A 23,805-nucleotide genomic window follows, 5' to 3' on the forward strand; every position below is an offset into this window, starting at 1 on the left:
GATGTCAATTTAGTACAAATTTGCTACATTTGGCATTTTTATTTTTTGTATTTGTACTTTTAGGTTATAAATTATATGGAGATGGCACCAGTATAAAAAATACTATAATATGGAACATTTTAGGTAAACTACAAACAAAAATACTGCTTTACACTGTCAAAATGAATTGGACTTTTTTGTCCTAAAAGTTGGCACTTCCACAATATTTTCACAAATTTTACTAGTCTGTGTTCCGACATGTTTATTGTTTCCTAGACATTCTGTGGCTTGAGTTGCTTGACTGCGTGTCACGTTTGTTCTTTGGCATAAATGCGTTTGATTTTGCTTTGACAAATTAATTTGATGTACGTTAACGCAATTTAAAATGTAATTGAACTCTGAAGTGTAATGAATAGTGTTTTGCATACAACGTACATTAGTTAAAATAACAGTATTTTTTCATAATATGTACTGTGCGACCGTGAAGGTTGAGTATGTTACGTCATTTGGTTTTTAATGTGTGATATACAATAATTTATTTTGCTGTTGTAGTGAAAAGTGATATTCTTGAGCGAAACTGTCGCCAATTGTGGAGTGTGTCTGCGAGTGTATTATTGTTATCGATGGATCCGTTCTTTACCGGCTGCGATGAGATGCCGCCATGTTATTTAGTTTGGCTGTCAACCACTGATCGTTGTTAGTCTACACTTCAACATTTTTTGCCATAGCATTGAAAACATTGTGAGTATACTTTTGTTATTATTGTACTATTATGGGGTTTATTGTTATTTTATTTATGTGTAAAGAATGTTTGTTACAGTAAGGGGTCCCTGTAAAATATATGCTATTGTTTACCGTCGTTTATTGACTGTCAAAGTAATGACGTCATTGAATTGGTAGTTCTCTTCTAAAATATTGGGCTCTGAATTCATAACACAAGTAAAGTAATTGAAAAACACAAATATTAATGATTTATATCACAAGTTACATATTCTGAACAATGTTTGTGAAATTATCTCAAGGTTTTGGTATAGCCTTGATCACCTGCCTGTTGGAGGTTATTTTTTGTTCTATCAACAATCGCTAACCTACTGTTTTCTATACAGTGTGAATTCGGCGTAGATGCTGTACGTGATATCCTATTGTTCTCTTTATTTATCTAATCTGTGATTGAAAAATTCGCTATTTTAGTTATATTAGTTTGCTTTTTCAAAATTGCTGCCTTTATTTGTGTATCCATCTACACTATATTTGAATCAAAATCAAATTAGAATGAAATAACCTGATGTATGAAGTTCTTCTTTGGCATAGTAATATTTAAAAATTACTTATAGTACTTGTAATAAACCTAGGGACAGTTCTGGTATTTACTTAAGGGTTGTCAGAGGGGTTTTTTATAAATATATAGTCAAAGAAATAATATTGTACAATCTTATACAAATCAACCTAGTTCCATAGTAAGGTCAGTAAGCTCAATACACCTTGTGTTATGGATACTAAACAGGTAAAAATGTTATGATTTACATTTTCTGGGAAGAATTACTTTGGTCCCTACACAAACTTAATTTATGGTTCAATTACTTAAGAAATTACTTTTTTTATTTGAAAGTGGCTTGTTCCATTTGGAAAATTCTTTGTTATTTGAAAGAATCATTTACTTTCTAGCATAGGCCCAGGTTTTTGCCATGACACAAGGGACCCTATGCTGTACTTTGGCAACAGACCCCAAAAATTGTCATAGGCATTAGTTGTTAGGAATGTAACTGGTATCTGATCTTTTAACAGAAGGGAAACTAAGCCTTATTGGGACTAGTCTGGCTTCCTCACAATCCATCACTTAATTCATACAAATACAAAATAGTTTATTTGTTTTGACAAAACATAAAAGGCTGGAATCTCCCATTAAGTATATAATAGATACTTGTGTTGTGAGACCCTACCTGTCCATTATAGAATAGGAAAAAATAATATCTCCGTAACTACATAACTTAGGAGGATGATATTTTGTGTTATTGATAGCTTATTAACTGTAGATAACTGGGATATGCATAACTCCATACTAACCATAAGGTATCTTTACCCATAGAATGTCAAATAATTACATTGTTTCATAATAAATAAATAAATAAATATTATAGGACATTATTACACAAATTGACTAAGTCCCACAGTAAGCTCAATAAGGCTTGTGTTGATGGTACTTAGACAACGATATATATAATATATAAATATTTATAAATACTTAAATACATAGAGAACACCCATGACTCAGGAACAAATATCCATGCTCATCACACAAATAAATGCCCTTACCAGGATTTGAACCCGGGACCATCAGCTTCGTAGGCAGGGTGACTACCCACTAGGCTAAACCGGTCGTCAAATATAGATAATGTTTGCCAAAAACAAAATATTGTTTTTCTTTGCCAGGTTACCTTGGCACTAAGGCACATCTATGGTGATTTCTTAATTTAATCCAGTCACTACAGATGAGAAAATAAGTGGGTCATTCTAAGTTAAGATGTAATTGCTTGTATCAAAATGTGGCATGGCATAAATGTTAAAATTTCAATCTACTATACAATATTTTTATTAAAGCAACTCTTCTATGTATACCTGCAAGGTAACCAGAATTTTTTAGCATTTTAGATGAGTCCAGGGAAAATACTGTACTTTTTCTATGTAATTACAGAGAGTAGTCTCTCCCCTGATCTCTTCTAAAACGAAAAAAATGAGAATATAAACAGCCGCCAAACAAACTCAAACAAATTAAAATGTAATGATTCATTTAAACCAGTATTCACATTTCCAGTAAATATTTTCGAAAATTATGTGTCAGGGGAGAGACTACTTCATGTGAAAACAGATATAATTGTAAAAGAATTTATTGTAAATAATTACTAAAAGTATTACTATCATCTATGTATAAATAATAGTAAATATACAAATAAAACAAAATATTTAAATAAATCATTTCAAAATAAAACTGACCAGGGTAGATACCATGCTTACTGAACAGTATTGATAATTACAGATGTTATAATCAAAATTACTGGCAATGAGAACAAAAAGCATATATAATCAAATGCATCATGATTAGGATTAAAATTGCAATCATTAAAGTTTTTTTTTTACAGTACAAAATGGCCAGGGTAGGAGACAGAATATGAGGGACAAAATTTGTCATGTATTTTTTAATGGAAAGCTGCCCTATACTAGAAAACCAGTGTATTAATTTATCAAACTGCCTGAAATAAGTGGTAGACTTATAGTGAAATTTATTTCTTTATTTTTAAAATGGATATGCAAGTATTGTATGTCCTTCCAAAAGCATAAAATGTCAAATAATCTTTTTTATACTTGTCCATTGCAGATATATTTCAATATAAGGCAGGAAAAGCCTTGGCAGACTTATATATTCCTGCAATGAGGGTTCATACCTACTGACTGAAATTGGTTTCATGGTGATATCAGATAGGTATATTTAAGGGTCCCGATGGAGACCTTATTTACATAATCTCGTCTGTCAAGGTGTTTCGGCAGGAGAAGCCTTGGCAGACTTATATATTCCTGATATGAGGGTTCATACCTACCGACTGGAATTGGTTTCATCATGGTATCAGATGGGTATATTTAAGGGTCCCGATGGTCACCTTTAACCGCGTCTGCCAAGCATTTCCGGCAAAAAATTAACTGTCAGATTTCGCTTTTCTGTGTTCTTATAGTAAATTTCTAACTGCTGCCATATCTCTTATTTAAATCAGCCCCATTTTTCACACCGGAAGTGGCCTTCTTTTTTGTACTTTCGGCAAGTTCCGCCGTGACAGACTATCAAATTCAGACTTAGCATCACTTTTATGGGAAACCATTGTGCATTTCATCGCGGTATCAAGTCTATGTCTGTAAGAAATTTTGCAGGCAGCTCTTCTACCATAGGAAATCAAGGGCGGATCCAGGGATGGGTATGGCCAGTTTACACCGATTTATAACGTGTAGTCCAACTTCGAACAAAAAAAGAAGTTGGACTACTGGGTCTAAAAAGACACCTTTCTTATACTGTGGTATGGTATTCAAGACACCCTCCCAATGTTTAAGAATAAGAAGATCATTCACTCTACGAGAGATCTTGCATCTGTCAAAGGTTGTTAATATGCATTAAAATTGTATTCATTTAAGTTTCTAACTCTACAAGCCCTAACTTCACAAACTCTACACCTTAGTCAAAATATATAGCTTGGCCGTTTCGCTACCGTCACATGGGCGTAAGGTGAAAAATGTATTCTCTATTTATTATTAAGTATACAATACTTTTTGTAGTAACGCATCGGACAAGCCACATATTTGACAAAGGTGTAGAGTTTATGAAGTTAGGGCTTGTAGAGTTAGAAGCTTGGCTCTACAAGAGATCTGATAACTTTTTGACAGTGCAAGCCTTATGGTTTCGTCATGGCAACATTTTACTTAAAAACATTTTTTGATGGGATTTATTTTGATTGATATTTTTCTTATGATGGGGAAAAAAGAAACTGAATAATAAATTAAAAAATATGATTTTTTAAATTATTTTTCTTGATGCGATTGTTACTGTGGGTTTTTTACCATATGAAAAATATAACATTTCAGAAATTTTGGCACAGTTTGGACAGACGTTAAAAACATCCTATTTAGAATTTATATCTATATACATATTCTCTAGAGTTTTTCTCAAGGGATTTACAGTACAGGGCTTTTCAAAAAATATATATTTTTTTTTTTTTTTTTTAAGTCTATAGGTACAGTCAGCATCAACAGTAGCGGAGGAAGCAACGCTTCAAAAGTATCTGCCATCCTTTTGTTATATACATATATAGAGATATATCTCTTTTTGTCAAGATATTAGATTAGAGAATGATAGTGATTGTACAGGATGCTAAAGAGTCGGCAACGCCTATGTAACACGGGGGTTACACGAGTCGCAACGAATGCATGTTACCACGAAGGTTCTATAAAAATATTATAAATAAATACCGGAAAAGTGCGAGTCGAACTGGCCCACCGAGGGCTCCGTATAAATTTAACTTTATTTTACTAATTTATAGTTTTGAGAATTTTCCCTGTAATTGTAGTGTAAGACGATATTACTTGCCAAAGTTCATAGTTCTAGGTCAACGGGAAGTACCCTATAAATTTTGATTCACTTAGGAGTGTCGAAATGTACGTGTCGTATTTGTGGCATAAAGGGCCTTAACTTTTTTTTTACGTAACTTAGGTGTTTGATTTTTTCATAGCTTCAATGCACCTTAATTCAACTCTATCATTCAACTCAATCCTCCACGAGTTCCCGAGTTAAGGGTCTTAATAGATAGACGGACGGACAGACGGACGGACAACAAAATGATAAGGGTTCCGTTTTTCCTTTGAGGTACGGAACCCTAATAACTAACTCAAATATAGTTTTAATTTTTATAATATTCCGAAAATTTTCAGTAAATGTTGATTCATAATTTACTGCTACTGTCCTGTCAAAAATTAAGACAGAAGATATGGAAGGTATATTTTAATTTTTCTAAGGAGGGAAGATTAAACTTTGATTTTGTGCCAAAATTTAAATAATCGTGTTTTCACTCTTACTAACGGCCTCCTAGCCTAGTCGGTAGTGACCCTGCCTATATACGAAGCAGAGGGTCCCGGGTTCAAATCCTGGCATTTATGTGTATTCAGCATGGTTATTTTTGTTCTGATGCTCCTATATAGGCTGACAACATAATAAAACACTATCAATACTACCATGTTGTCCCTGCCACACGATGTTTTATATAACGTTATACACCGTGTTTTTATTGAATTCCTTTAACTCCGGGGTATGGCTAAGTACGTTTTAGCAAACTAAACGGCAGTTCTATTAAAAAAAAATATTTTATTTTTTATTTTTTAATGAAATTTATTAAATGCTGCATATAGAATTGTTGTAACAAATTGACAACATTTCAAAATTTTCAATATCCCTAAATCGAAAACCATTTCGAGATATATTTTTTACGAATTTTTGTATTCAAAATCTCTAAAAATAGTTAAAACGGAAATTGACGTCACCCAGCTCCTTCAGTTCTTCCGATTGGGTTGACATTGTCATTGAAAACGGGATGAAAACCATCGTTTTGACGTTTGTGACACTTGTTAATTTGTGATTTTATTTTTAACGTTTGAGGTTATGTCACTCGCACTGTTGTCTATGCTCAAACTTAAATTACTTCAACGTTTTTTCCAGTGTATGAAACAGATCCGTGACGTCACGATTATCACAAATGACGTTTGTTACATACGCCCTTTTGTTTCAAGTAACAATATAAATAGATTTTATGACCAAAATATAGGACTTACGCAAAATAAAAAAAATACGGGTACCTTAAATTAGTGCGTTCTTTCGATGTAGACAATAAAAAGTAGCACTTAAAAATATGAAATGTTGTCAATTCAACAAAACCATTGAAAACTGTGACCTATCAGTGTCATTTTAAACATCGATTGTCCGAGATAGTACTAACGTTTTGTAGCAAACGTATGAACTCGTACTAAACACTAATCAATAAGTAAATAAGCCCTAAGGCAAATGTATACGCTCGTTGGGTCTTATAAGATAAAAATAAAGTACCTGGGCGACCTGGGTTATAACTATTTATTGTAATATGGTGGTCTATAGGTGATAATCTTAACTACATTTTTTTACTAAATTAAACTTGTCTAAAACAATAAAAAATTATATATAAACTTGAACATATAAAAAAAAAGGTAGTCACCAGGCGAGATTCGAACCCGTAACACTCGTTTAGCAGTCCGCGTCTTAACCCGCTGGACCAGACGGACAGTGGCCGGCAACACGAAATTAGCGACCATATTATGCGTCGAAATAAAAACGCATGAAAACTCGAAAACACGCGTTTTCCCAAACATAAGACTAGAAGACTAATCTAGATAGATTGTATACCCCCGAAAACCCCCATATACCAAATTTCAGCGAAATCGTTAGAGCCGTTTCCGAGATCACAGAAATATATATATATATATATATATATATATATATATAATATACAAGAATTGCTCGTTTAAAGGTATAAGATTATTGATTATCTCCGTAATGGAGTTAATTAGAATACCGGTGTCTTTGAGAAACTTACTTAATTTAACCTCAGGAATGTACCCTTGAAATTAACGGAAATAAAAAAATACGGTGTATAACAGTCAGTGAGAGAGCAACATACCTGAGTTATGGATGTTTTCTATGTTTTTAAATATTTATTTATCAATTATATATATCGCCTCAGGCTTCGCCTACCACCAGACCCCACAAAAGCAAGCCTTATTGAGCTTAATACTGTGGGGCTAGCTCGGTTTGTGTAGGATTCTCCCATAATATTTATTTATTTAAGTACTTATTTTTTGCCATTAGATTGGTTCAGTCCGATATATCTGGATCTAAAATATAAACGACCTTGCAAACACTATCCCTAATGCGTATTGGTCTATCTACTTGTAAACATTCTTCATTACTTCGTATCGTGTGAAGATAACGAACCCTCCATTATGCTTTCCGCGTCCTGCCCAAAACACTTTTTTTACAATCAATTGTCATTTCATATTCATAGAAAATAGGTTCTCTGCGTATCTACGTTCGGTTAAGTGCTTGAAAGTAGTTGAAAGGCCATTGAAGGCGCACCACGCGGGATATGTTATCTTAAGCCGAGAACTTACTTAAGCTACAAACGCACAGCATCAATCTTAAAACGTCAGTAACACGTCTACTCTACACAGTTTTGAAAATTGATATCTGATAATAACGCACTGTTATATTATTCCAGGCTGTCATAACTGCAATATAATTATCAAGTATCTCTTTGTACTTGTTGCGCGACGGTCGGAAGCACCTCACTAAATCAAGGTATTATAGGTTTATTAGACTATCAATAGTCTGATAGACTTATAATCTTTTATCTTCAGGGGTGCTTTTTCGCCGTCATTGCCTAGTCAGTACATTTTGTGCCCCACACACCACGACTTGATATCAAGTCACCGCTTTGGTCAGGCTTTACAAGTAAACTCAAGTTTACTGAGTGAGTTACTTTTAAAATTTTAAATAAATGTGAAAAATAGAATCTGGTTCACGGTTCTTTACTTATTCATATAAATATCTATTAAAACAAGCCTTAATTATCTACTTTAAGTCTAAAATGAAAATGGTAAATGTAGTTTAATAAGTCATAATAGTTACTATTCTGTTTGGGAGAGGTTTGACTTCTGTAACGCAGGTTTTTACCAAGCTCAGAAGTCAGGGACTTCCACACTAAAATGTACTTCCCTTAATGCCAATAATTTTTTTTTTTTTTTTTTTTTTAATATAAATACTAAAAAATGCGCGTTTTCCCAGAGATAAAACCTAGCTAGATCGATTTTGCGCCCCCGAAAACCCCCATACAGCAAATTTCATCGAAATCGTTAAAACCGTTTCCGAGATCCCCAATAAATATATAATATATATATATATATCCACCAGCGGGTTATGGTCGAGGATACTGTTTCCTCGTGGTGTGAACTGACCGCGGGGGTCCCTCAAGGCGGGGTACTCTCCCCTTTACTTTTCTCGATATTTATAGATGGAGTCACAAAATCACTTGTCTCCTTGTACCATCTTTATGCAGATGACTTGCAAATCTACTCAGGGGCAAGCATAGATAAGTTTGGACCTTTAATAAGCCAAATTAACCGGGATCTGGATACTATCCGTGATTGAGCATCATCATTTGGCCTTATGGTTAATGCGAAGAAGTCGCGGGCAATTTTGATTGGGAGTCCTCACTTCATCTCCAAGTTGTCTGAAATGACAATGCCTGAAATCATCTTCGATGGAACTCACGTTCCTTTTTCGGTTCGGAATTTAGGCATTGTCATTGATTAGACCCTTTCGTGGGCTCCCCATGTGACTGAAACCAGTAGGAGACTCTTTGCTTCCCTGCACTCGCTTCGTCGTCTCCAAAGCTTCCTCCCTATTCACACAAAATTAATGCTAGCACGTTCTCTTTTGATTCCACTTCTGGATTATGCAGATATCGCCATGCTAGATCTCACTGAGGAACTGCTCATATTATTGGGTTACGAATATTTGACCACATTTCATCTTTCCGCTCCCAGCTCAAGTGGCTGCCCATCCGTCGCTGTAGAGACATCCATATACTATCCCTTCTCTTTAATGTCCTGTTTTCTCCTTTTTCCCCTAATTTACTTATCTCTCGGATAGATTTAAATTCTTAGCAGACGGCAGCGGGCACCGACTCCGCTCCAGCGCGAATCTCTCTCTATGTATCCCACCTCACAAACATCGATCCTATGGCAAGTCCTTCACGGTTTACTCTGTCAAATTATGGAATTCTTTACCATCTCTTCGACAGTGTCAATCTGTCGCATCGCTAAGTTATGGCTTTCGGACTAAACTTAATTTAAAGGATGCGTGCGGTATTGTAGTTTTTATATAAATGTAATATATATTATATAAAATATATGTATTTAGTTGTATATATGTGTATATATTTGCTGTAGGTCATATACCATTGCATGTATATTGTAGGTTAAAATAAATACCTTTTCTATTTTCTATCTCTCTCTCTCCAATTCTCCCTCAATTGCTCAAAGGTTAACTGGAAGAGATCCCTTAAAGGGATAAGTTCGCTTCTGTACTAATGATGAGTGTTTTATTTCCTGTTTTGTTCTCATTTTTGTACAATAAAGAGTTTTACTACCACTACTAATACTACTACTGTATATAATGTAAATGTATACAACCGTTTGTTTCTTAATAAAAATAAATAAATAAATAATACTATTTCGCAAATACTTACTATTAATTTTTTTCATCATAATATATTTATCGACATGGATTTTTGGATTCCTTATGTTTAATGGGTTGTTTACATATAATTTGCAGCTCGCATTTTTTCCGTATATGTATGGTGGCAATTTTCCGGTAGCGTTAGTTTCTGATGCGCATGCGAAATGGTCGGACACTATCCCCGGCGATAAGCGGCCTGTCAACCTAGCTGTTCAGAAGCAATGGGATAACTTGTGGAGTAAGCACGTCTACGTCTCGCTGTTAGGTGTTGCGTCTGGTGCTGACCTGGCACGCCTTAAACCTATTGAACGACCAGAGTCTGGAGCGTGGCTACATGCCTTGCCTTCGCCTCAGCTTGGGATGCTCTTAGACAACGATTCTTTGAGAATTTCGGCGGCTCGCAGGTTGGGGGCAAGGGTGTGTGAGGCTCATCGTTGCCGTTGTTGAGTATTGGTGGAGGAAGATGAGCACCACGTTCTTAGTTGCCAGAGGTGTGCTGGGTGTTTCCCGGGGCATCACTCGATGAATGAGATCGCGCGACGGGCCTTGGTGTCGGCTAATGTGCCGTGCGGGCCGTGCGTTTTGGAGCCGTCGGGGTTTAGCCGCACAGATGCTAAGAGGCCAGATGGACTTAATGATTCAATGTCGGAGGAGCGCTGCCTTTTGTGGGATGCAACTTGTGTTACCATTTATGTTGCGTCCCATTTGAGGCATACCACAAGTTGTGCTGGCTCAGCAGTGGAGTACGCAGCAAGGGGTAAGCACACGAAGTACTCCGCTTTGCAATCCGCGTATGACTTTGTGCCAGTGGCTATCGAGACGGATTGGGGTTCGGAGGCTCGCGCTTTCTTTAAAGAATCAGGGCGTCGTTTGGGCGAGAGGGCTGCGATCCTCGCTTTGGGTCGTATTTGGTTCAGCAGGTCTCCATTGCAATTCAGCGGGAAAATGCAGCGAGAATAATGGGGACCTTTGAGCCGGGTACGATTCAGGGGGGTTATTTTAGGCTTCGTTTTAACATTATCTTTAGTTATTTGACTGATTTATTATGTACTATTTTATTTTAGGCTAATTTGTAGAAATTTAATTTCATTTATATATGCAGTTTTTATTGTAAACTATTTGTAATGTGACTTGAATTTTTGATATAATGTTGCTTGGCTTTGATGACACTTTATTACAAAATAAATAATGATGTATTTTGGTCCGATCATTTTCCGATGGAATTAGAAATTAACGTAAACATTGTAAGATGTAAAGTAAATATAAGTAGACCGCGAAATTATGTAATATGGGGTGAGAGGAGTTCAGAACAGGTGAGTGAGTATCACGACGCCTGCAACAACAGGTTGCGTGATATTGACCTTCCTGAGGAGCTCAGAGAGTGTTGTGATAGGAATTGTGACAATGTCGGACATCATGTGTTTATTAACCACCTGTATAGTAAAATAGTAGGTATTTTAGCTGAGGCGTCTGTATTAACATGTAAAAAGTCTGTAAAGCGGAAAGGAGGATATATCACAGGATGGAACAAACATGTGAGTGCGGTGCACAGGGAGGCGAGACTGAAATTCCTGGAGTGGGTAGCTAGGGGTAAACCTAAGTCTGGAAGTGTATACCATGACATGTGTGATAGTAGGCGCAGGTTTAAGTGTAGGTTAAAGTGGTGCCAAAACCACCAGGACCAAATTAAAATGGATGTGTTGGCCTCCCATCGCTCAAAGGGTGATTTTAGGACTTTCTGGAAGCACACTAACGCCCTTAATGTAAGACCTAGCCTACCAGTGAGTGTAAATGGATGTAATGAGCCAGCGGAGATAGCGCAGTTATTTAAAGATAAATTCAAGGTAGAATCACCTCTGGGTGCCACAGTACAGTCATGTAATGCTGAGTTTGGTGCTGAGTTTACCGTGTTCACATGTAAGGAAGTGTCTGAGGTGATCCGTCACATGACGCGAGGAAAATCACCGGGGCACGATGGGCTCAGTATCGAGCATCTGCAGGCCGCTGGCGTACACTTACCCAGAGTGTTAACTGTGCTGTTTTCGCTATGTATTGGTCATTCCTATTTGCCAGATGAAATGTTGAGGACAATTGTCGTACCAATAGTTAAAAATAAAACCGGGGACCTGTCAGACGCAGGGAACTATAGGCCCATCTCATTGGCTACAATAACAGCTAAAGTACTTGACGGTGTGCTGGACTTGCGACTTGGTAGATATCTAAATTTACATGATGGGCAATTTGGTTTTAGAGCAGGATTATCTACCGAGACCGCAATTTTAAGTCTAAAACACACCGTCAAGTATTACACAGAGAGGAGCACGCCTGTATATGCGTGTTTCCTCGACCTGTCTAAAGCCTTTGACATGGTGTCATATGGTGTCCTGTGGGATAAACTAGCATCGAGTAGGGTCCCGCGTGAAATAATAGATATTTTTAAATATTGGTATGGCAACCAAACCAATACGGTTAAGTGGGGGGCAGCACAGTCTGAAGCATATAGGTTGGAATACGGAGTAAGGCAGGGGGGTTTAAGCTCACCAAAGCTTTTCAACTTATATGTTAACGGACTGATAGAGGAGCTCAGCAGAATGCCGGTGGGGTGTTATATCGATGGCGTTAGTGTGAACAACATAAGCTACGCCGACGATATGGTGCTGCTGTCCCCCTCTGTCAGTGCACTTAGGAAAATGCTGAGTGTCTGTGAGGCCTACGCGGTAAGACACGGTCTTGTATACAACTCCAAAAAGAGTGAAGTCTTAGTCTTCAGGTCAAAGAAAATGAACCCTCAGCATGTGCCTTCTATAGCTTTAAATGGTATTGACCTAAAGAGAGTGTCACAGTTTAAATACCTCGGGCACTATGTGACGGAAGACCTCAAAGATGATCTCGATTTGGAGAGGGAACGAAGAGCATTAGCGGTCAGAAGCAATATGTTGGCTCGTAGGTTTGCCCGTTGTTCAAAACAAGTTAAAATCACCCTTTTTAAGGCGTTCTGCCAAGTATTTTACACGGGTAGCCTATGGGTCAACTACACGCTGAAAGCCTATAATGCTCTTCGTATCCAGTATAATGATGCCTTCAGAATCCTGTTGAGGTTGCCACGGTTCTGTAGCGCTTCAGGAATGTTTGCCGAGGCGCGTACTGACGACTTTTATGCGATCAGGCGAAAGCGGGTCGCATCTATTCTAAACCGCATCCGAGGCAGCGACAACAGGATACTGAAGGTAATTGCCGACAGACCAGACAGTTCCATCCTGTATACATGGGTAAAAATTATTAATTAAAATATTACGACATTTTTATACTTGTACCTATTGCTCTTTTGACATGAAATCATTATTTATGGGAATATGAATAAAAGTAGTAAATTTTGACGTTGTAATTATTATTCTAGTCTATTTTATTTTGAATTTGACATGTTAATATATTAATTATTTTTGTATTTATTATTTCAACTAATTTTTATTTTACTATGAATCATGATTTCATTGTTATTATGTCAAGATTATTAATTATTTATTATTCTTATTATTTGATTTTAATGTACTTACTAACCCCTAGCTATAACGATGGTACTAACAATTTATTATGGAATTCTAGTAGTTCTGAAATAAAAATATTTTATTTTTATTTTATTTTATTACTTCATTGACGTGGCGGTGAAAAGGTTAATAAGCGCTCTTCAAAATTTTCCTGTCCACGAGGCCCAGCACTGATCTGAATAGTACCTCATCTCACTTTGTCGGTTTAAGGTTCTAGAGGTAAATGCATTTATTTTCTTCACAAGGGAATCTTGAAACAATCAGAACACGCGTAGGGAATCGGACTACAAAAAATATTTGGAAGGAAGGGTAGTTCGAGTATACATATTTTCTGTCCATCTATTTAATTGGTACATTTGTAGTAGAAATGGTTTGGCAGATTCTTCCATTACTAGAAGAGGTTAGCCCCAGCAATGCACGTTAATTACCTTCTCGGGTTAAATTATATGTCATATCCGTACTTTACAACTTTATGCTTCGATTTACCCTGCATATTCGGGCTGAAATTTGGTAGGTGTTGGTTTCGTAATTGCGTTGCCATTTTAACAGCCTGCAAACACGGAGCTGATCCGATTGTGATGATGCAACGGGCCGGGGATGAGCCAGGGTTAGCCGATATTTCTTAATTAAGCGTGGGACAGGTACGAACGTACGAGGGTACATCCTCCTGTACAACGCTATAAATTTCCACCACGGCTGGTTCGAACTGGACAACTGACAGTTGTTGGGCCTTATCACGATGTAATTTAGTATAAGATAGGACATTGTTTCGATGACCACTATACGTCGTTTTTATCTTCCATAGCTGTATGTCTTCTCGCTCGTCGAGCCGCATTCATAACAGAAAGGATAAGTCCTCTAAATCCAATTTTTTAAAACTTTTTGCACAGTAATGAAGTGGATATACGATAACCAATACAAACAAACAGGGATTCGAACCCACTAATGACTAGACTAAAGTAGTCGTTATTTAGGTGAGTAAATTGTTCGTTACCAGTGCAGCTGGAATAACGAATTATGTATTTACTTCGCGGACACTGTTATCTGACCATTCGTAAATATTATTATCGCGACATAACGTATGCGGAGTGAAATTTGGACAAAGATTTGAATATGTAAAAAGTAAAAAAAAAAAAAACTGATATTATATCTAGCTGCCAATTTATTATTATTATTATTAAGACTTTATTTCGGACATCCAAGATCCATATGTTAGGTACACTATTACTTATCACTATGTTAGTATTGACAAAACAATTTATATTTAAGTACATACATTATTTACAATTAGATTAAATTAATTCATAAAAATATTATACCTCATTTATCCATCCGGTAGATTGGGACATGCATTGAGGCCCAACACTTACAAAAAGGATTATCAAGCCTCTCGCCAATTTCGGTTAGAAAACTGTTGGAGCTGTTCCTCAATCGGTGCATCTGAGATGCTGTGCGTTTTCTCATAATGGCGTAGAAATCATCCATTCGTGCCTCCGCAAACATCCCAGAAGCACTGCAAAACCGAGGCAGCCCCAACAGCATTCTGTACCCATTATTGAATTGGACACGTAGGGCGCCGTAAGTCCGCTTCGTGTATTTGATCCACAGGCTGCACGCGTAGAACGTTTGGCAGTATGACTTAAATAGCGTTCGCTTCACCTGAGCGTTAATTTAAAGTTTATTTATTTGTCAATTAATCCGGTAAGTTTAATGAGCATTGGATTCTTTCTCTTGATCTTATGGTCAATCTAGAAGAACATGGTCGCGAAATTGTATTTAATTTCTCCAGGCCTATGGCCGAAACAGCCGAAAGCGAAGATAGTGGAACATTTTGTGGAAAACGGGTTGCAGCTGAAGCTCTGTGAAGCTGAAAATTACACCTAGAAAGTCTGGTTCACGGAAACATTCCAGCATTAGCTAGTTTTCTGGGAGAAATCGATTAAAGAAAATGAAGGTCCGCTGAGTCGCAAAATCAAACAGAGAGGTCACGAGAACATTCAAATATGGCAGTAAAACTGTTTAAATATATCTTGAATATATGGCCATAACTCTGAAAATGCCGGTTGGTACGTCATTTGGTCAAAAATGTAAAAAAAAAAACGGTCAAGTGCGAGTCCGAGAAGGTTCCGTACAAACTTTTAATTATCTCATTTAACAATAAACACGAAAGGCTTTTGACCATAAGTATACTAAGCATATTTGTGAACAGTCGCCATAACGCCATCTATCGGTAAATTGGCAAACTAATTTGCACAACCTATGTTTTTTTGGGATATGTTATGTGAACCGATTTGAACAATTATTATTATTTGAATGAACGTGTTTTAATGTAATCTCATAGAAATTGCAATTATAATAAACACCCGCAAAGGGGGTTAAATTGCAAATAAAATTTGAAAATGTTTTTTGATAATTAAAAAAGTTTTTGATAATTAAAAGAAGAGTTGTGATTTTTTTTCTGTAATATTTATGATGTTAATGTTATCTAAAAATTTGATAATTTTTCGTTGGTAATTTTCGGAGTTTCATAATTGAAACTGCTGCTATACCATCTCAATGGACAGCATCAAATATAATCCCAATTTACAAGAAGGGGCACCCTAAAAATATCTCAAATTATAGACCAATAAGTTTATTACCAGCAGTTTATAAACTTTTTTCATCAATCATCCATCGTAGAATAAGTGCCGCATTAGAAAAAAAATCAACCAGTAGAACAAGCAGGTTTCAGAAAGGGTTTCTCAACTGTCGACCATATCCACAGCTTAGAACAATTAATAGACAAATTTGAGTGAAGCTTGAAACCATGGGCCCGAGCTTTCCTATCAAAAGGGGAGTAAGGCAGGGAGACCCTTTATCCCCAAAGCTATTTAAAGAGATCCTGGAAACTATTTTTAGACCGCTAGATTGGAAGAACAAAGGAATATATGTAAATTGCAGCTATCTAAATCACCTCAGTTTTGACGACCTGGTAATATTCGCAGAGGCAAGCTCACAATTACATTATATGATTACCTCGCTGCATATGACCAGTGTGCAAGTCGGACTTGACATGAACCTATAAAAAACTATGGTAATGACAAATGGAAAGGAGCGAACCATAATGGTAGGAAATGAACCGATGACTTATACAAAACAATACATATACATAGAAAAACAGATAAGTTTTAATAAGATGAGCAACGAGTTAGAAATTGAACGGCGAGCACAACAGACCTGGAAGTCCTGGAACAAATACTGGCAGCTAAAAGAAGTATTTAAGAGTAACATGCCTGTCAGCTTGAAAACTCAAGTCATGAACACATGCCTACTAACTGGTCTGACATACGGCTGTCAGTCATGGAGGTTTACTCAAAAAGCTATGGAAAAAATAAGAACTTGACAGCGCGGATTAGAGCATAGTATGCTAAACATCAAGAAGATACAAAAAATCAACCATACCAAAATAAGACAGCACAAAGAGCATATATGCTCTCAGCTATGCCAAAAAACTTAAATGGAGGTGGGCGGGCCATGTAGCACGTACCCAAGACAGGCGCTGGACTGCAAGGGTGACGTCATGGAAGGGACCTCTAGGAAAAAGAGCGAAAGGAAGACCCACTTTGAGGTGGGAAGATGAGATCACCAAAATTGCCGGGCCAAATTGGATACAAGGAGGGCTTTGGAGGAGGCCTTCACCTGTGAATGCGGGTTTCTTGAATAATTTACCAAAAACAACAAATACGTAAACAATATATTAATTCAAGAATTAAATGGCTTTTTGGGAATTAAAAGGATTTCGGTGATGAGGGGGAGGGGGATGGTGGATGGTCATTTATTCACTTTTGACTTTTCCACAATCCCTCCAATCCCTCCAAATACCTAGTAACTAGACCTTGACATCTTTTCCCTAGACCTTGTTCATAAAAGTAAAATATAAAATTATCACTATCAATTTTCAATGTGTCTGGGTTCGTTCATAACTATTCCAATTTTCAAATCGATAGATTACGTAGTTCCGGAGATTTTTGGCAATGTGACAGACAGATGGACGGACAGAGTCGCACCATAAGGGTTCCTTTTGTACTTTTTTGATACGGAACCCTAAAAACAGCTGTTTATGTGTTATGGGATTTTTGCGGGACTAATCATAATTAAGTCACTTAAACAGAAATTCATGGCGAGGTAACTATTATCTTGAGAACACCATTGGTTTAACGGACGAGAATGTGAATTATGTCGATCATACGAAGTTTCCTAAAAGAGTTTACCTAAAGAAGATAAAAATTGAACTAAAAAAATGGCAACATTTGTGTTTTCGACACCCATGGCTTTAAAATACCATAACTGTCGTTAAAAACCTCGCATAGGAGTAAACTTTATCTTGCATTTAACGTTGTTAAATACATCATTAAAATAAATAAAAAATAACCGTACTGTTGTTTTTACTTATAACATATAATACGACATTGAATTTAGTCCAAATTTTATTCCGCATACGTTAGGATCTTGGGACCTACTGGTGGTTGTAGTGTACCGGGTGTGGCCTGTAACACGAACAATAAATTTAACTGTAGGCTGTACTCCTCAAACTTACCAACATTTGTTCAGCGATTTCTGAAAATTATGAATTCTTTAGACTTCCTATTTTTCATACAAATTAAATATTACCTTCAATGTACGCTGTCATCAGGGTAATTGACGTTGATTGTCATGCTGTAAACATAACAAAATTCGCAATACATTGCGTCTTACAATAAACTTAAAGTGTTCTAAAAATTAAAATAATAGTTATTTTTAAAAGTTGCTGAACAAATGTTGGTCAGTTTGAGAAGTACAGCCTACAGTTTACTTTTTTGCTCCTGTTACAGGCCACATCCGGTATATAACTGTTCGGCTTGGCTGCTGCAATAGACCGTCTGTCAACATTATCGAAGTTCGTTAAAATTTGCTTTGCTTGTATGAAAAGTTTGACAGTTCTCTGTGACATGACAGCTGCCGTCGCCATATTTAACGTTGGTCAGTTTGTTGATTGTAACTGGTGCAATTCGCCCTTAGTGTTAAACAAATCACATTACGTAGTTCATAATGAGCAGTTTATATTTTAAAACCGGGTCTATGGCGAATTAATTTTGTTACCTTTATGTTATGTTTTATTAAGTTATATTCTAGGACACCGCGTGAAAAAGTGATTGGGTGAAAGTACCTATAAAATAACCATTTTTTTCGCAATTTCAGTGTTGGTCGCATGGTAACACTTTGTATTTGATACATTAGCAGATAATGATAACGTTGTTGTTGTTGCAGGTGTAAAAAGTGGGGAACAACGCACAGAGCCTAAGAAACGCCACGGATCGCCAAACCTCGGAACGCCCTGGCGCGCATCTCTTCAATGAACCATTTATGCCAGTTCTGGACTTTGAAGATGCAAGGTAAGACCCACGTATTTGCTAATCATCTTTTTTATCTTGATATAATTCAACATTGGGCTCCAGGTACTAATAGTTTATGAGTGAATCATTCACAAAACTTGAGGACGCTTGTTCATCTAAGAGAGTCTGCTCTTATTTTATTTGATATATTTCATTATTGTAGTCGTTTTTATAAATTTTGAACATATAGGCACATATATGTACTTAGTTGTTCCGTAAGTTCTGTCACAAAAGCTTATTTACCTACTGATAAAAATTGATAGGTACAGATACCTTATTATTCATATAAATTGTAAGCTTATATACCCTAATTCATAATTAAATTCCATCAAATCTACCAAGAAATGTCACTGTCACAATGACATCTGTCAACGTCAGTATGACGGACTAGATGTTACCAACCTTTCTGGAATAATAAAAAATATTATTATCTAACTGAAGGTGACGAACATAATAAAACCGTTTTTGTATGGAATACAGAAATTACGTCAAAATATGTGACCGAAACCGCAAAACGTCCCACTTTGTCGCTTGCCATAAGGACGCCTTGACAGGTTATTCGTATAAAGATACAAGCAAATCTTGTCCTTACGGCAAGCGACAAAGTGGGACGTTTTGCCGGTTTCGGTCACACCATTTTCTATACCCTTAATGAAACGCTGCCAACTACATAAATGAAGGGTTTTTGTTAAATGTGTCGCCTATACTTCGACTCTTAGATGTTTGTTATGTATATAAGTAAATATTTATTTATTATATGTATTTCAGCACTTATAATTTATACAGTACTAGCCTGGCTCAGTTGGGGACTAGAGTATTTTTAAAACATGCTGGGTACGGTGACAGGTGTCATCTCCATACAATTTATAATCTTTTCTGATTGCCCTTTCTGTTTGAAAATTACTATAAGTAACAGACGTCAGATGCCGAATGAAGTGATAACTTGACAAGTGAGTGTCATGGCCGCCATAAATCCATCATGGTAACCATAAGGGCGTATTACACTATCCTGCACTTGACGTTTTCGAATTTAAGTTTTAAGGTATAGTAATAAAATAATACTATTAATACACACATCTTAAGAAGTTAAGACGATAATGTTATGGTATTAAAACGGAATACCAAATGTTGTTTAGACCTGAAATATTACCATTTCAAAACGAACATTTCTACCTCAAAATAGTTTGGGACTGCTTTTTTTTAATAAGTCTATTTTTTAAACTAAGCATTTAAATGTTTTATTTTAAATTAGTAGTAAATTATTTACTAACGTGCATTCTTTTGCCAATAATATATTTGCTATTTATGAAACGTTTCATTTTACTGGCAACACAGTGGTAGATTTGATGGAATTTAATTATGAATCAGGGTATAGCTTATTTAATTGTGGATTACTTATTATATAATGTAACGTAATTTGCTGTCGCGGTTTTGAATGCTTTTTATGTAATACATGTTCGAAAATAGTCGTAAGAAACCCTATGTTCAAGGTGATTATAATCCCTATTTTTCTATTTTAAAACACAGAAGTTTTTTTAATCTTTATTTTAACATATAGTTAAGATGAATGGGACTGACAGGATTGCTACCTAACCTATACGTATTTTACCAAATGAAATTAGATTGTATGGCAGTCAAATTAACTTACTCAAAGTAAACAAGTAAATAAAACTGCGATCTGAATTTTAAGCTAATTGTACTATATTCTGATTAGTATTAAAATAAGTTTTCTAATGATGGATACATATTTTTTTATTAAAAGCTTTATATTATATTTTATCAGCTAAAACCTTTGTGATAGAACTTATAGACCGACCCGACCGACTAAGTATTAGTGATATCAGCAGTATCAGCCATAGGTATCCTTACTAACATTTCTTTTCTTCCTTGGTTTTATTTTCAAATGGCTCGTGTCATAAATTGTTTACGTATGCATCATTAAACATAAGGTTCTTCTGTGTAAGTTAATTCATTCTGAAAATAGCTTGACGGTATACGCCCACGGTCATACACCCATAAATTATTTAGAAATACGTAACTTAATCCATAAATGATATTTGAAAGTCAGAGTAATATGAGCACATTTTAATCTCGATAAACAAATAAGACATGATTGCGTGATACAATTTCAAAATCAGTAAAATGAGAGGTAATATAGTCGAGAATAAAGTAATACTGTGTGAGCGTGGTTATCATGGCGACGCAGCGGCGGTTGGCATGGTTACGCGAGCTCCGCTCCGGCCGCCTCCGCGGGCCCGGCGATCAATCCGGCCGGAGGAAGCGGCTGGTGCCGCCGGCTGCGCATACCATTTCGCGCAACACCCCACACTGCGCTAATCAAGCCCCGGAAAAATCACTTCCAAGAAACTCCTGGCGAAAACGTTCTTACACGTGAAAAAGGATTTTAAATGAAAAAAATTGTCTGATTAGGTAAATAGTTTACCTTCCGAATTAAGTATATTATATTTTTGCCGGAAAGGGATCCGGTACGGGGGCGTACAAATAAATAATAACCGGGATTAATGTCAAAAATAGTTTAGTTCCTAATATAATTTTCTTAGGTAATCAAGAGTCAAACCTTATTCAGTAGTGTAATTTAATGATCCCATGATAATATTTATTTATAATTTGATAATACCTAGTTTAAAGGCACTGAAAGCGCAAAAATATTAGATTATTTTAACTATAGTATAGAACATATATACAATGTAGGTATATACCTGTGCTGTCTCTGAATTCGTAATTCGTTATATTAAGGTTACCTATGTCATTGTTAAGTTAAAAAAATGTCAACATAATAATAGCTCTCCTGAATGGATATTATGGAAATGTATTGCATTGATTGCCAAAATTTCGCTAGCTGGTCTGAGAATAAAGAAATGTATTGAATAACAGAGGTTACATTGTAAATAAGCTATACATAGTTCAGATCAGACGAAAAAGTAAATCATCTATTCAATTAACGTCCCTAAATCTAGGATATCTGATTCCAAAACGCTTGTAGCAATTTAAACGAGATAGTCCAGTAAACCCAGCAGTACTAGGAAGGAGCGTGACCTTGACCCCCGAGCATAGGCCTAACCTGCCCCAAAAGCGTTGTCGAGTTAAAAGTTACGGTCGATATAAGAGAGGATCGAGTTCGCGCACGCGCTCCCGCGTCGCCGCCCATCGATCCGCCCGCCCACGTGACGCATTACATTTGCGGGGATTCTTTGCGGACAACTTGCTATGTAGGTACTTGACACCACAATAGTTCAACAATATGGTCCCATGAAAGTCAAAGAAAAGTCAGGGAACCGTGGTCAGGGAATGTTAGAGAAAGTCAGGGAAATGCCAGACTCTTGCCAATCAATGCAAAACTAGGATTTTCAAAAAGTATATCTCTATATAGTTAACTATGGTTTACATGCGTAAAATGTCCTTAAAAAGCAAAATAAAACATAAGGGAATGTAATTTCCTTATTCCTCCATTTATTAAAATGCGATGACTTTGGACCTTCAAATTTACGCAGAGCTCTTGACCTTCGGTTACACGTGTACGGCCTGTTCGTCTTGAAACGCGTCAGAGTTTTGGTGGTGAGAGAGAGAGAGAGGAGGGTGGCACGAGGCCCGGGAGGCCCGTGCAACAGAGCCTGAAATGCGTTAATGGAAATTATTTGTAGAACATCTCCGTTTTTTTCTGCAAAGGTAAATTATGATTCATTTAATATTTTTTTTATTGAAAATGTTTATTTATCAGTGGTTATAATTATAACTACCTAGATTACCTTCCTTGGTAATATAAAATATATTAGTTGCAGCTTCGCACCTGTGCTTTTCAGAGGTCACGAAACCAAGAAGAAAAAAGTGTAGACTGGAAATGTTCATGGAAAGTTTAATTACTGTTCCAGTTATTTTAAGTAATATTTTTGATACGTTTGTATATTTATAAGTATAACAAAACCAAAAATTATTAGTGTTATGAAGTTTTTAAAAAAGATTTTGAGAAATTTAGTGGACGATAACTAACATACCATTTTTTATAAAATATTTAGTCCACAGACGGACAATTGAATATTTAGTATGATGATTTTATCTATATAATATCTACATAATGCATTTTTTTCCTCCCAATATTATCTGTAGGGCTTATTAAAGCAGGTATTTAGTATACGTCCACTCCTTTGTCAGCGGTGTGTGAATATAATGAAGCGAGATTCTGAACCGATTTAGACAAATAATTTTGAAATTTGGTATAAAATAATTTTGAGTCCCAAGGAAGGACATGAGGTTTATCTCGATAATAATCACTATACGCGGTCGAACTCGCGGACAGATGCTATAAAACTAACTAAAAATGATTTCTATATAACATGAAAAATATAAATGAAATATGTAATTGATTTTTAATTCAATAATGCAGTGGTCGAAAAGTAGCTCATACCTAGACGGAAACTACATAGGTACATAACACTAGTTTTGCAAAATGTCTTTTTTATAGAAAAAAAAACAGTAAATATTATTTATGGTTACGTAATATTAACCTTAAATAGGCAATATGAGCAATAAAACAAATACAATTACAACATTTCAATTTTATAAAACCTGAAATTTTACATATGATTGGGAAGTATTTTGCTTCCTGAACACTGCAATATATTAATATAAATTGAATATGGCTTATTACAAAAAATACAAAAGAATTAAAAAAAAATTGTGATTTTACCAATTCTACGGCACAATAGGTGAAATGCCATTGCCATTCATCACGAAAAAAATTAACTGTGGATTTGACATTGTCAATAGAATTTATTTCACAATTATTATTGAACAATAAGTTCGTAGATTTAATACTTATCTGTAGTTTGTTCTGTACATAGTGTAGTGTTCATATTGTTTAATAGTTGTATGTAGTCTATTAGTTAGTTGTAATTTTGTATCTCTTTGCAGATCGGATACTCCACCGAACACTGTCTATGACCGTAATATGATAAGATTCATAAACTAGCCGTGTCTTATCCAACCTCGACATTGG

At 35.9% G+C, this 23,805-nt stretch overlaps 1 protein-coding gene across 3 annotated transcripts in view; it reads left to right on the forward strand.

The window, feature by feature from the left end:
• Nucleotides 1–253: 253 nt before the first annotated feature.
• Nucleotides 254–23,805, forward strand: part of LOC133517762 (uncharacterized) — a 99,994-nt gene continuing 76,442 nt past the window's right edge. For 2 of the 3 annotated variants that reach the window (XM_061851167.1, XM_061851171.1), the window contains exons 1-2: nt 254–720; nt 18,667–18,791. In XM_061851167.1, the coding sequence (XP_061707151.1) occupies nt 18,763–18,791 (29 nt within the window). In that variant the 5' untranslated portion in view covers nt 254–720; nt 18,667–18,762. The remainder of the gene's footprint in view (nt 721–18,666; nt 18,792–23,805) is intronic. The other variant, XM_061851168.1, reaches the window with a different exon arrangement.

The sequence above is a fragment of the Cydia pomonella genome, chromosome 5 (assembly GCF_033807575.1).
Source record: "Cydia pomonella isolate Wapato2018A chromosome 5, ilCydPomo1, whole genome shotgun sequence".
In the NCBI taxonomy this organism is placed as follows: domain Eukaryota; kingdom Metazoa; phylum Arthropoda; class Insecta; order Lepidoptera; family Tortricidae; genus Cydia; species Cydia pomonella.